The following is a 14,117-nucleotide window of genomic DNA, read 5'->3' on the forward strand; positions in this document are numbered from 1 at the left end:
GGGTACATGCAAAATCAAGATCATATTTTATTTATAAAACACTCTATTACAAGTCAACTTACATTACTATTGATATATGTGGCATGATTATTTCAGGGATGATGAAATATAGAATTTGGATTTAAAGAAAAAAATCTGTGGCCAAATTTAATATAAAAAACATATTAAAACTTAAGTATTTCCCTGAAATAGAGGTTATTTATTAAAAAGAAGAAGGAAAGTTTCATCTTCCAAAGAAAAATGTAATTGCTCTCTTTGGGTTACTCTTCAAGAAAGAAAATATTTTTATCTTGAAGAAATATAATGACGCAAACTATGCTATGCATATTTTTTTACGGATAAAAAAAGTTACCTATGAGAAATGCATGTTTCTTTAAAGAAAGTTTGATGACGTTAATAAGCAAAAAAAGAAAAAAAAAGTATATAGTGCAGAAGCCGAATTTTATAGAATAAAAATGCTTTCAATATATTGGTAATAATTTGGAAAAACCATATCTTCATAATCTTTCCATTCATTTTAACATATTTTTATTTTATTATTTTCAACGTTTTGGTTATTATAAATAGAAATCGTGGGAATGTAATTGATATACTTTTTATCAATAAAATAATTCTTTTATCTTTCTTACATAGTTCAAGTTATACACACATAAATACAAAGTTAAAATAATAATAAAAAAAGATATAGAAGTTGTGACAAAAGGATGATGAACAGAAGTTTCATTTAACATTCTCTGCAAGCTGACATATAAAGATCAAACATGACATGCTTGGATTGAAACTGTTTGAAAGAATAAGGAGTCAAAGGCTTGGTCAATATGTCTACTATTAGAGACATGAATGAAATGTAGAACTCTTAATTGGACCTTATCCCAATGATAATCTATCTCTATGTTTAATCTTCTTATAAAAGATATGATTATTAACAATGTAATATATGATTATGATTAGAACATGATGAATGTAGATCTTTTAAGTCTATTTCATTTTTAGCTGAAAAAAATAACCCTTTACTTGGTGTTTTGCTTGATACATATGAGAAAACTTAATTGCATTTTGATGAAGATTTGTATAATCAAGATATTAACTCAAATGATTCATTGAAAAGAAATATCAGACTTTGGTACGTGTGATGTACAAAACTCTTCTAATAAGTCTTTAATCTTGAATGCACTTCCTTTTACATAGAATAATATCTTGGTTTTATTTGACCACTTCACATCAAATTAATGTAAGTTTTATGATTTCATGAAAGGACAACAACATTTTAATAATGGTAATCTTGAATACAGAAGTAATTGAGTTTGTGTGAAGCCTCTAACAATCAAGTGAGCTTTTTACCTTTGGATGGAATCATTAAACACATGCTTTATTCTGAGAGTCCATTTATTGTCTAATTGTTTTCTTTCCTTGAGAAAGAGTAATAAGAATCCAATTTGTTCGGTCCCAATTATGCTTTGATAAACTTTTTATAAATTTTTTACATCTTCTTATAAATTTTTGATACGACCTAATTGGAGTTTGATTTTTTTTTTAATATATAACTTCAATTCTCTTTAATTGAAATTTTCTCTAATTAACATGCATGTTATCATCCTAATTTCTTTTAAAAAAATCCATTGCATATTTTAACTTTAAAAAAAAGATGATTTTTATCTTGAGACCTCAATTTGAAGAATTAGTTTCAAATTCATTTCTCAAGTATTCTTTTAATATCTTATGTTCATCTCTCTATCAAGATAGTTAATACGAATTGTAACATTTCCTTGTTAATAAAGGATGGTAACATTTATAGAAACAAAATTAATGAAATTATATGATTGTATAATATTTTTTTACAAAATTATAATTTTATATGCAAAAATAAGAGACAAACCTGCTCTTCAAATATGAGAAAATGAGAACATGAGGAACTTGAAGCAGGTACTGCTGCCGGGTGCGATGAGGTATAGGTGGAAAAGTTTAAGTATTTTAAAAATTAGAAGTACTTAAATTTAATGGTTGACTCTTATAATTTGTTTGTCTATATTGTTTTATTTAGATCAATATCACAAAAAAATACAACTTAATATGTCATAAATTCAAGAAAAATAATATCATATATTATCTTAATTTTACTTACAATAATATTCATTTATCAAATATCACAATTATATTATTTATTTAAAAAATTACTATAATAAATGAAATTTATGTATTATAACATTTTAAATAAATGTAATTAAAAAAACATATTAAAGATAACTAATGATAATAACTAATTAGATAAGGATACAATGTGAAAAATACATTTTTGTGAGAAAGTTTTAAGATTTTAAATCTGTCTAACATCAAGAGGGTGACATGAATGAACAGAACATGCAGAGTCAATTATGGCTTCAATGACATCAGTAGTCATCTTTGTATTATTTGATTTTTAGCATAGCATTTTTCATATCCTATCTTCTATTATAAGATAATATTTACTCTGTGTATCTGCATTAGTTTGTGACCACATATCATAATTATATTAATTTAGCATGTTCATATTACATTAAAATTGATTTCTTTGTCTAAGTTCTCTAAGAATCAAGAGAAAGTAAGAAAAATGTTAATATAGAAATTGAAAAAGAATTTGTTCTATGATTTCCATTCATATCTTTTTGTATAATGATAGATTCTTCTTATAGTATTTTATCCCAACATAGTATGAGTTAAACCAGAGATGAGATTATAATTTTGTACAAAATTATACAAAATTGTACAAAATTGTAATTTTGTAAGAAAAATTAAAGACAAATTTATAATTTAATCAAATATTTTTTTTATCCCTTTATATAATGATACACTCTTATTGTAGTACTCCATATATAGTATTACTTGAATCAGAGTTTATAAATGATGATTATTGTAGTACTGTATCCCTACATAGTATTACTTTATATAAATCAGGATTAAATTGAGGAAGCTCTCATTATACGATATTTTGTACAAAATTATAATAATATATATTATCTTAACCTGTATAATCATAATCTTGCAAACAACATGACATAATATATGGACTTCATGCTTGCGGTGTAGCTTCAGTATCTTCTTATCTTCCATAACTTCTTTTCATGTATCTTGGAAATCAACTCCATATAAATTTTTTTAGAAAACTCCCTCTTTAAAAAAGGAAATTTTCACCACAAATTACTGTAAGGATTAACCATGGTTTAGATAACAATATCAAACTATGTTAACTTTGGCTATGAGAACAAATATTTTTGTATAATCTATTTCATGCTTGTATCATTCTCTGTTACTTATCTACCTTTGAATCTTAGTTATACAATCTGCACTAAATTTCACAATATACACCAATATCCATTTTATAGTTTCTTTCCAATTGAAAAATTTACGAATTCCTATGTTTTATTTCTTTTCAATGATCTCATCTCTTTGTTCACCTTCTTCAATTCAGAGTTTGTTAAAGTTTGATGCACATTGTTAAGAATATATACAATAGATAATTGACTTAGTATCTTTTTTGTTATAAATGTAATTGATAGAAAGCTTGGTTCTAGAAGAATGAGTTGAATTGAGCTTTAGATTAATTTTACATAAATTAGATCATTTAGATCACTAATATCATGTGCAGAGTAATATACTGGTTCACTCCAACTCTCAGACTACATCCAATTTTCTCTTAAGCACACAACTTATGAGAAATGATTACAACGAGTAAACAAACTTGTCTAAGTTTGACCTTCTTAAAATTTTCTTAGATTGAAAACTCTTCAGGCAAATAATTATTTTATTTAACAAAAAAATGCAAGTCCTAAATGATTATGCCACAACCAAATATCTTCGCTTTTTCTCACTTCTTAAGACTCTTTTGTTGTTACCATTTGACCGAGTTTGTTTGAATCCTTTTCTGTCAAATTCTAGTAGTACGATCTTCTGACCATAAATCAAGGTTTAAATAACGATATCAAACTATGTTAACTTTGACTATGAGAACAAATATTTCAGTAAAATCTATTCCACATGCTTGTATAATTCTATGTAGCTTTGAATCTCTTAGTTATACAATTTGCATTAAATTTTACAATATACACCAATATACATGTTATGGTTTTTTTCCAATTCCCATGTTGTATTTCTTTTCAATGATCTCATTTCTTCATTCACCTTCTTCAATCTAGAGTTTGCTAAAGCTTGATACACATTGTTAAGAATATATACAATAGATAATTGACTTAGAATTTTTTTTGTTATAAATGTAATTGATAGAACAATGGACTCTAGAAGATGAGTTGAATTGAGTTTTAGACTATTTTTGCATAGCAGTAGATTAGACCATTTAGATTGCAGAGCAGTATACTGGTTCACTCTAACTCTCAGACTACATCCAATTTTCTCTTAAACACACAACTTATGAGAAATGATTACAATGAGTACACAAACTTGTCTAGGTTTGACCTTCTTAAATTTTTCTCAGATTGAAAGTTGTTCAGGCAAATACAATCTGCATTAAATTTTACAATATACACCAATATACATCTTATGGTTTCTTTCCAATTAAAAAATCTACCAATTCCCATGTTTTATTTCTTTTCAATGATCTCATTTCTTCATTCACCTTCTTCAATCCAGAGTTTGCTAAAGCTTGATGCACATTGTTAAGAGTATATACAATAGATAATTGACTAAGTTGGAAATTTTTTTGTTATAAATGTAATTGATAGAACAATGGACTCTAGAAGGATGAGTTTAATTGAGCTTTAGACTATTTTTGCATAGTAGTAGATTAGACCATTTAGATCACTACTATCATGTGCAGAACAGTATGCTCGTTCACTCAAACTCTCAAACTACATCCAATTTTCTCGTAAGCACACAACTTATGATAAATAATTACAATGAGTACACAAACTTGTCTAGGTTTGACTTTCTTAAATTTTTCTAAGAAGAATATATACAATAGATAATTGACCTTCTTAAACTTATGAGAAATGAGAAATGATTACAATGAGTTTGTAAAGCTTCATGCACATTGTGAAGAATATATACAATAGATAATTGACTTTTAAATACATTTTTGTATAGCAGTAGATTAGATCATTTAGATAAGTAATATCATCTGCACAACAGATTTTATACTGGTTCACCCAACTCACATACTACATCTAATTTTCTCTTAAGCACACGACTTATGAGAAATTATTACAATGAGTATACAAATTTATCCAAGTTTATAACAGTAGATTAGACCATTAAGATTAGTAATATCATCTGCACTAACAGATTTTATACTAGTTCACTGAACTCACATATTACATCTAATTTTTTCTTAAGCACACAACTTATGAGAAATGATTACAATGAGTATCCAAACTTATCCAAGTTTGAGTTTCTTAATCTTTTATCCTGTTGAAAACTCTCCAACTGATACCATAACTTTTTTTTCTCATTTTAATGTCACTAAAATCACAAGAGTACTAACAATATAAGTTATATTTTAGAAAAGAAACAACAAAATTCAAATTGAAATAAAAACAGTTCCTTCTCCGGTGATAATAGACTTACTAGCATTGGTGATGAAAAATACTTTTTTTGTGAGAAAGTTTTAAAATCTTCCATCTATCTAACATCAAGAGTTACATTATCAGAATATGTAGAGTTAATTATGGATTCATTGACATCAATAGTCATCTTTCATATCCTCATCTTTTTTTGAAAGTTTCACATTTGCATGTATAAGACAATTTTTATTTACTTCTGTATGCATCTCTATTAGTGACCATATATCATAATTATATTCATTTAGCACGTTCATATTAAATTATGATTGAAATTGCTTTCTCTGTTATTTCTTTAGCTAAGTTCTATAAGAACTCAGAAAAAGAAAAACAAGTCTAAGCTTTGCTAAGAAATTAAGAAATTTTCATAACAGCTAAAGTTGGTAATCGAAGTTGATGTTTACTTGTATAAATCATTGATCAATTTATAAATTGGCAGCAATATTCCACGACATGTTTACGGTTCAACATACTAATAGTTACTAAATGAATATACTGATTTTGTACGTTATAAATTGAATGCATTTACTAAACTATCCAAGAGTTTATAATCTGAAAAGTTGGAATGTGAAGAAAAAGACGAAAATTAATTAGCCAAAGATGGTTCAAACCTTAACAGTGGAGTTTGGTTCATAGTTGAAAACTTGGATAACATAAATAGAAGGCATGAATCTGAAGAGACATGATGCATCATCATCTATTGATTTACATATCGTAAATTGATTTATTATTACTGAGGAGGTTGTGTTGAGACTCAAAGAGCAAATGAGCAGGGCGAGCATTGACGACTCTGCAATTGGTCCTAACTTCCCCAGGTCGACCAGACAGCAAGTCACCCATTTTAAGCATTCCTTCCACAAAGGCTTTGAAAAATTGACCTTGATTTGTACTGAAGAATCTGACAAACTCCCTTGTCTGTGGGAATGTGAAAAGTGTTTGATCAGAGTTGAGAAACCCTCTCCCAGCAACCAAGTCCTTGAAATACTGATTATCAAACACAAGAGGCGTAAAGTCAAGGTTCCCTGTCACATTCTGATCAACATCCAGCGGACAAAGTCTCTCAAGCTCTTCCCTATAGCCAGCCTCAATGGCAGGGTCAGGCCTTCCAGTTCCAGATTGATTGTACAGCCTAAACATGATGGAGAAGCACCGACCTTGACCAATGGAGTGAGACCCTGAGAGTGCAACAAGGTCTTTCACAGTCAGATTGTACTTCTGAAACAGATCGATAAGAGCAGACGCATTGGCTCTTGGACTCGGCATTATTTCGTTTGAGTCTTCTTGACTAGCACTCAAGCTGTCCAATCTTCCCAACCTCACCTCCCAATCGGGTCCACCTGTCTGCAATCAAAGTAAAAACAACACATACTCATACCAGACTCATTGCTTCATCATCAAACATCTGCATGCACCTCTTTCAAAGAATACTGATTTCAATTTTACTGGTAATTAATCATCAGATACAGTTTCAAACAAAATGCATTTAACTTTTTTCCATTTAGATAAGAAACTGTAGACAAAGAAAAATAAATCCGATCAAAATCAAGATCTGTATAATTAGGTTAACTTTATATACTGAAAATAGTTTTCATTGATGGAAAATAGGAAGGAACAGTGCATAAAAAAGTAATAGGCAGAGGAACTTGTATGTAAAACAGAGATGGAAGGAGGGAAGGGTTTTGAGAAGAGAGAAAGAAAATGGAACCAGAGCGACAGCATCTCGGGATGCCATGATAATGATGTCAGCACAGGAGACAACACCAGGGCATGCGTTCTCTAGGGCTTCCTTAACTTGATCGACAACTTCAAATGATCTCAGGGAGTTTATGTTGGAGAGAGCAAGCTTCTCCCCAACCATGGTGGGTGTATCATCAAGCAGCATGGAGGCGTCACACCCCTGAACCATCATGCACCACCAAATCAGAAATCAAAGAAACACTCACAAAATTTCAAGTTTACAGAAGAAGAAAAAACAGGAATTACGTACGTACATTCACAAAACAGTCATGGAACTGGAACCGCATAACGGAGGCAACACTTCTGGGTTCCACCGCAAGGGCCCTTTTCATCACATCTCGTACTATAACTTCTGCGTTTGGACATGTTTCTGAATAAAACCCAGGTCGGAGATCCGATGATGCCACCATCTGCAGAAGGAACATGAGAACAACCATGGCCATCATCATTCTCGTCTCCATCCCCATCCTCATGAATGTCTCAAAGATTCCAAAGGTGGCCCCTTTTTGATTTTGAAGTTTCTATTCACACTGTATACCAGACACGGACACAGACAGTAATCAGATGATGCCTATATATGGTTTGTGTCAGCTCAGCTGCTACTCTCTCACTTTTTCAAAGATAAAGTAAAATCTCTTTTAACCGCTAAATTATCTATTTTAAGTGCTGCTTAATCTTTACGTTTAATGTATAAAAATACTAAATATAATTTTAAAAACTAATTTCTATTTTTTGTAGTTCTTCAAGATCATCATTTTCTTCATTTTTGTATTGGTGCATTCTGAATATCGAAGCAACTTTATTGGAATAAAATAAATAAATATATTTGGCAACTTGAAATGTGTTTCCTTGGCCACCACTAAACCTTTCTTTCATTGGATGGAAATAAGGTGACAATACCAAAACTATCAACTTTATTCGAATTATTCGTTTTTCCAGTCTAATACATTCTTCATTTTATTTCTTATCAATTTCCTATGGAGAAACTAGTAAGACAAATGTTTTTAAATAGTGACAAAAATATCCTAGTAAAACCTAAAAGTGTATAAAAATAAAGGCAAGTAATACAAACAAAATTAAAACTATTCCTAATTATAGTTTGCTATTATTTTTTTGGTTTAATCCTTTACTACATCTCTATTTATGTACGAATGTCTTAATTGGGTCCTCGTTTTTTTAAAGTGTATCAAAATGGTCCTTAATTTTGAAAATTGATATCAATTGAGTCCTTTCCGTTAAGTTGGCTGGACGGCGTTAAAAAAATTGATGAGTGGATGCTGAGATGACGAACGGACGCTCGTCCACCAGCGAACGAACGCTCGTCCATCAGCGAACGAACGCTCGTCGACCACCGAACGAACGGTCGTCCAGTGTATAACGAACGGTCGTCCAGCAGTAAGAGGTCGACGAGCGTTCGTTCTCTGGTGGACGAGCGTTCGTTCTCTAGTGGACGAGCGTTCGTTCGCAGGTGGACGAGCGTTCGTTCGTCATCTCAGCATCCACTCATCAATTTTTTTAACGCCGTCCAGCCAACTTAACGGAAAGGACTCAATTGATATCAATTTTCAAAATTAAGGACCATTTTGATACACTTTAAAAAATTTCTTACAATTTGGAAAATGTTATTTTTATTCTCTTTACAATTTTAAAAACTTGAATGCATTTTCTATATCTAATAATCTCTAAAACTCATTTTATTCTGCACAAATTAAAATCATTGGAGGCCATAGCCAATTCCACAAACAACGCAATCAATATAAAAGCAAATATTTGTGAAGTGTTTAAGAAAAGCTTGATTAATATTACGAATGAAGTCTTTGTAATCACAGTCTTGGGAAGGGCAAACAAATTTCATTGGCCGAAAAACATGAAAAATAACAACACCTTAACAACTTGTAAAATTATACCATTATTCTACCTCACTTTTACTAATTTTTCATTCAATAATTTAATTTGTTATTATTGAAAGTTCTAATGTAATAAGACAATTTTCAACCTTGTTTTTCGCATAACATTATTTTGTTAAAATACACCTAAGTGATATAATTTATGTATAAAATATTTACATTTAAAAATTTAAATTAATTTCACATTATCTAAATTAAAAAATGCTTGTATTTATTTTTAATTCTTTTATCCAGAATTATTGTTTTAACTTTTATTTTTCAAATTGGGCAAGACAATCCTTATATTGATAGTCAAACTAAAACTCTGGTTGAAAAATAGATTGGATAAGATATAGTTATAAAATATTTTTTGCCACCTTTACTCATGTTTTTTTTTTAAAGCAGCCAAGTCAGAATGTATCTGGAAGTGACATGCTTAAAAGGTTTCTTTGCAAAATTTGCTTCAACACAAAAAGTACATTTATAACATTCATTTTCATTAACGTATTAATAAGATGCATATTTTTCAGTCTTTTGATTGAACCAAAATTTCCATGTCCTAACCTGCGATGCAAGTTAACAGAATCAACAATATAAACATAACCTTAATTTCTTGCTAATGTTATGTTGGAAAAATTTCCACCTTCATGGAGCGATTACAGGAACCATTGAAGCACAAAAAGAAGGACTTGCCACTCCAGCAGCTGACAAGTTCTCACAATCCTCAGTCTGTTCCATCATCAGAGCATCGTACGTTGATTCCAAGGTATCCCATATTTCCTTGATATTTTTTTTTCAACAAAATCACTAACATCTTATAAAGAATTTAAGTATGGATTTAAGTCTTACATTAAATAAAAATAAGAAAGTAAAATATTATATAAAATTGAAAGATCTATTAACTTATTATTTTAAGGTTTTGGGAAGAGAGTAGTATCAATTCCAGTTTGACTTATATCTCATTTTTTATTATGTATCCTTAGTGAACCTTCTTGATAGTTCTTAGTGAACCTCATCATCGATAGATCCAAACAGTTGTATCTGTTTTCTCAATTGAAGGTGTTAGAATTAATATTTCTTGATCCCAAATATTGACTCTTTTAAAACTTGTGTTTTATAGAAAAAAAATATTTAAACTGATTTAACTTTTGATTTTTAAACAATATAAGATTATTGACAAGATGAAAGAAAATACTAAAGTTGAAGAAGAATAGCACTTTAAACACCACTTACTATGATGGTAACATTGAGGTAACATTGAGACCAAAAGTGATTTTATGAATATTGAGGTGATTGAAGGAATGATTCAATCCCTAGACAAGGAGGGAATTGAGGGAGCAAGTGTCATATGGCAATGAAGAAAAGCTTGTCTTGAATGGTGGCATAGGAACACATTGCTCCTTTTGGTTGGTGGATCCCTCTAACATGAGACAAAACATAATTCTTTGAAATTTTCTTTTGGAATCCACAAAAGAATAAGATAGTTATTTTTCATTTATATATCTAAGATTTTGTCTTACCAAGTTAGAGCTTTAGTGTAAATTAATAATGTCATAAAAATAAGTAATCCTCATTTATACAAAATGTCTTCCATAGTTTAAGATCATTCTAATAAATATACTACTTTCTAAAACATTTTTTTAAAATAACCTCGCTTTTTTATTATTCAATAAATTAATAAATTCAATTGTTTGTGATTATTGATTTGTTATGTTCTTAAATATGGATCATTGCACTCTAATTAATTATTATAATTTTTGACTTATGATAAATGTTTGATATAACATTTGTTTTAATATTCAATAAAACATATGAATGTAATTCATATATGAGTCTCAAAGGAAAAAGACAATAATATCAATAATTATACTGGTTTATCAAACAAGATAATTGCATGCAATTGTTCAATAATCCTAATTAAGTCAATCCATTAATTTAAGCTTTTATAAGCATCTTACAATAAAAACAAAAAAGTACAATGCAAGATTTTGAATTATACAAAATCTTTTACAACCTCGGTTACAAGAAAATCCTAGTCAGGAATAACCAACAATAAAATAAAATAATTTTAAAAAAAATCACTTGGATAGTGAAATATAAAAATTAACTACTTCTAGAAACAAAAGTAGGTGATTTTCCCACAAGAATGAGACTCTGATTTTTTACCTTTTGAGAGATTTTATACATGAAAGCTTTAAGAACGTTTTCCAATCAACAAAGTAGGATTTCAATTTCAATGTGTAAAAATGTTGTATTTGAAACTCATTTAATCAAAGTGAAAAGTTAACGAGGAACAACTTTTTATACGAAAAACCCGAGCCGAATGTGATAAAATAACAGAGTATAAAATTGACCTAAATATGTTATATTAACATCACATTAACACGTTCAGATAAAAAACAGCGAAAACAAAATGAAAGAATAATGTGCATACCTCCTGCCATTGCAATTTTGTAATCCAAACACAGACAACTTTATTTTTCTAGACCTTAACTCACTCAAACTTGATGGTGTGTTTTATGAATAGAGGAATAGGCTTAGTGATCAAAACTGAGAGTAACCCATTCCCTTATATAAAGTCTGGCCATCACAGGTTAAAAATAAATGAGCTTTACGTTTAAACAAAATTAATAACTGCCCCATAACCTTTATGCAGTTAAAAGGATAAAAATAATGACTTAATTGACCACTTTATGTTCCTTAAAAATAGGAACTGAAAATGCTATAATATTTATTTTATATTTGAAAATAATGCTAACATTCTCCCATTTGGTCCATTTATCCAATTACTAACCACAACAAGTGACAAAATATATATGAGTCATGGCGATAGGTCCTGTGTTATCTTCCATGTACCACAATATATATTTCTCTCAACATTAGCTCTCAACTTAATGCATAAACCATATGTTTATGCTAGATCAAAACTAAATGATATATTCTCAAACTAAATGTGCACAAAAACATATGAGAAAAAACATCAAACTGAATAAGAGTTTCATTGAAAATAATAAATGTACTGATAATGAAATTACATTGTGGAACCAAGTCCCATTTGCACTACATGATCCTTAAAATTCTTTGGTGGCATGCCTTTATTTAAAGGATCAACAATCATCAACTCAGTGCTTATGTGTTCAATGATCACTTTCTTTTCCTTAACACATTCTCTGATAGCTAAGTATTTAATGTCAATGTGCTTACTTCGACATCCACTTTTATTGTTCTTATCCATAAACACCGCAACAGAATTGTCACAGTACAACTTTAATGACCTAGAAATAGAGTCCACAACTCTGAGCCCAAAAATGAAACTCTTTAACCATACACCATGCGAGGTAGCCTGAAAACAGGAAACGAACTCAGCTTCCATAGTAAAAGTAGCAGTTAATGTCTGCTTGGCACTTCTTCAAGATACAGCTCCACCAACTAACATAAAAATATAACTAGATGTTGATTTTCGTGAATCAACGCAGCACACATAGTCTGAATCGGAGTAGCCAATCACTTCCAAACATTCAGTTCGTCTATATATAAGCATGTAATCTTTTGTCCCTTGAAGATATCTCATTACCTTCTTTGCAGCTTTCCAGTGGTCAACACCTGGATTACTTTGATATCTTCCCAAAACTCCAACAACATATGCAATGTCAGGTATAGTGCAAACCTGAGCATACCTAAGGCTTCCAATAGCTGAAGCATATGGATTATTCTTCATGTGTTCCTCGTCAAAATCATTTTTCGAACATTGATTCAAATTGAGTTTATCACCCTTCACGATGAGAGCTACACTTGGTGAACAATTCTTCATGTTAAACCTCTCTAAAACTTTGTTGATATAGATCTCTTGAGACAAACCCAAAATGCCTCGAGATCTTTCCCTATGGATCTTAATGCCAATGACATAAGATGCCTCTCCCATATCCTTCATGTCAAAGTTCTTTGAGAGAAATTGTTTCACTTCATATAGCAAACACTTATCGTTGGTTGCAAGCAAAATATCATCCACATATAATACAAGGAAACAAATCCTACTTCCACTGACCTTTTGGTATATACATTGATCCATGACGTTTTCTTCAAAACCGAATGAAGTGATAATATCATGAAATTTTGGATACCATTGACGGAAGACTTGTTTTAATCCATAGATGGATTTATTAAGCTTGCAAACTAAGTGCTCGTTGTCTTTAGAAGAGAATCCTTCAGGTTGTTTCATGTAAACCTCTTCTTCCAGATGACCATTAAGAAATGTTGTTTTCACATCCATTTGATGTAACTCAAAATCAAAATGAGCTACTAATGCCATAATTACTCGGAAAGAATCTTTCTTAGATACAGGAGAAAAGGTCTCTGTGTAGTCAATTCCTTCTCTCTGAGTGAACCCTTTGGCAACAAGTCTTGCCTTATGTCTCTCAATGTTGCCTTTTGAGTCTTTCTTGGTTTTAAAGATCCATCTACATCCAATGGATTTTACACCATTAGGCAACTGAACTAGATCCCAGACTTTGTTGGATGCCATAGAATCCATCTCATCTTTCGTGGCGTCATACCATAGGTCTGATTCTTTAGAACTCATGGCTTGTGAAAACGTTTCAGGATCATTTGCAGCTCCAATATTGTAGTCAACTTCTTGCAAATACACTACATAATCACTAGGAATTGTTGGCCTTTTAACTCTAGTAGATCTTCTTAATGTTGCCTCGTCACTTTCTTGAGGGAATTGTTGCTAAAGCAACTGTTCAATAGGTTGTTCAACATCATCTTGTTCCTCATTAGCAACTTGACCTGCAAGGTCAATTTTCAGCAGGTTGTGAAGCTTCAATTATTGTTTGTCTAACACCCATTTGTGTTTGAGGGGTGTGAATGACAACCAATCTATCACTTGAGTTAGAGGGTTGAGCTTCATAGTGATCCCTTTCATTCCCAATGTTTGGAAACCGATCAC

At 30.4% G+C, this 14,117-nt stretch overlaps 1 protein-coding gene across 1 annotated transcript; it reads right to left on the reverse strand.

The window, feature by feature from the left end:
* Positions 1–6,114: 6,114 nt before the first annotated feature.
* LOC124830593 (Peroxidase superfamily protein) lies at positions 6,115–7,843 on the reverse strand. Its single transcript, XM_047304363.2, has 3 exons — positions 7,538–7,843; positions 7,252–7,443; positions 6,115–6,887 (listed from the first exon to the last, which is right to left on the reverse strand). Exons 1-3 carry the CDS (start codon positions 7,754–7,756, stop codon positions 6,252–6,254), a joined length of 1,047 nt encoding a protein of 348 aa, XP_047160319.1. The 5' UTR covers positions 7,757–7,843; the 3' UTR covers positions 6,115–6,251.
* Between the last annotated feature and the right edge of the window lie 6,274 nt (positions 7,844–14,117).

This window comes from Vigna umbellata, chromosome 3, assembly GCF_029865625.1.
Source record: "Vigna umbellata cultivar VRB3 chromosome 3, Vumbellata_1.0, whole genome shotgun sequence".
Classification (NCBI taxonomy): Eukaryota; Viridiplantae; Streptophyta; class Magnoliopsida; order Fabales; family Fabaceae; genus Vigna; species Vigna umbellata.

Bases quoted from the DNA above. Each gene is read 5' to 3' on its own strand.
- LOC124830593 (XM_047304363.2), bottom strand. From the start codon at position 7,756: ATGAGGATGGGGATGGAGACGAGAATGATGATGGCCATGGTTGTTCTC. The intron at 7,444-7,537 runs GTACGTACGTAA...ATGATGGTTCAG, and splicing joins TCCATGACTGTTTTGTGAAT to GGGTGTGACGCCTCCATGCT. The intron at 6,888-7,251 runs GTTCCATTTTCT...CTTTGATTGCAG, and splicing joins CCCGAGATGCTGTCGCTCTG to ACAGGTGGACCCGATTGGGA.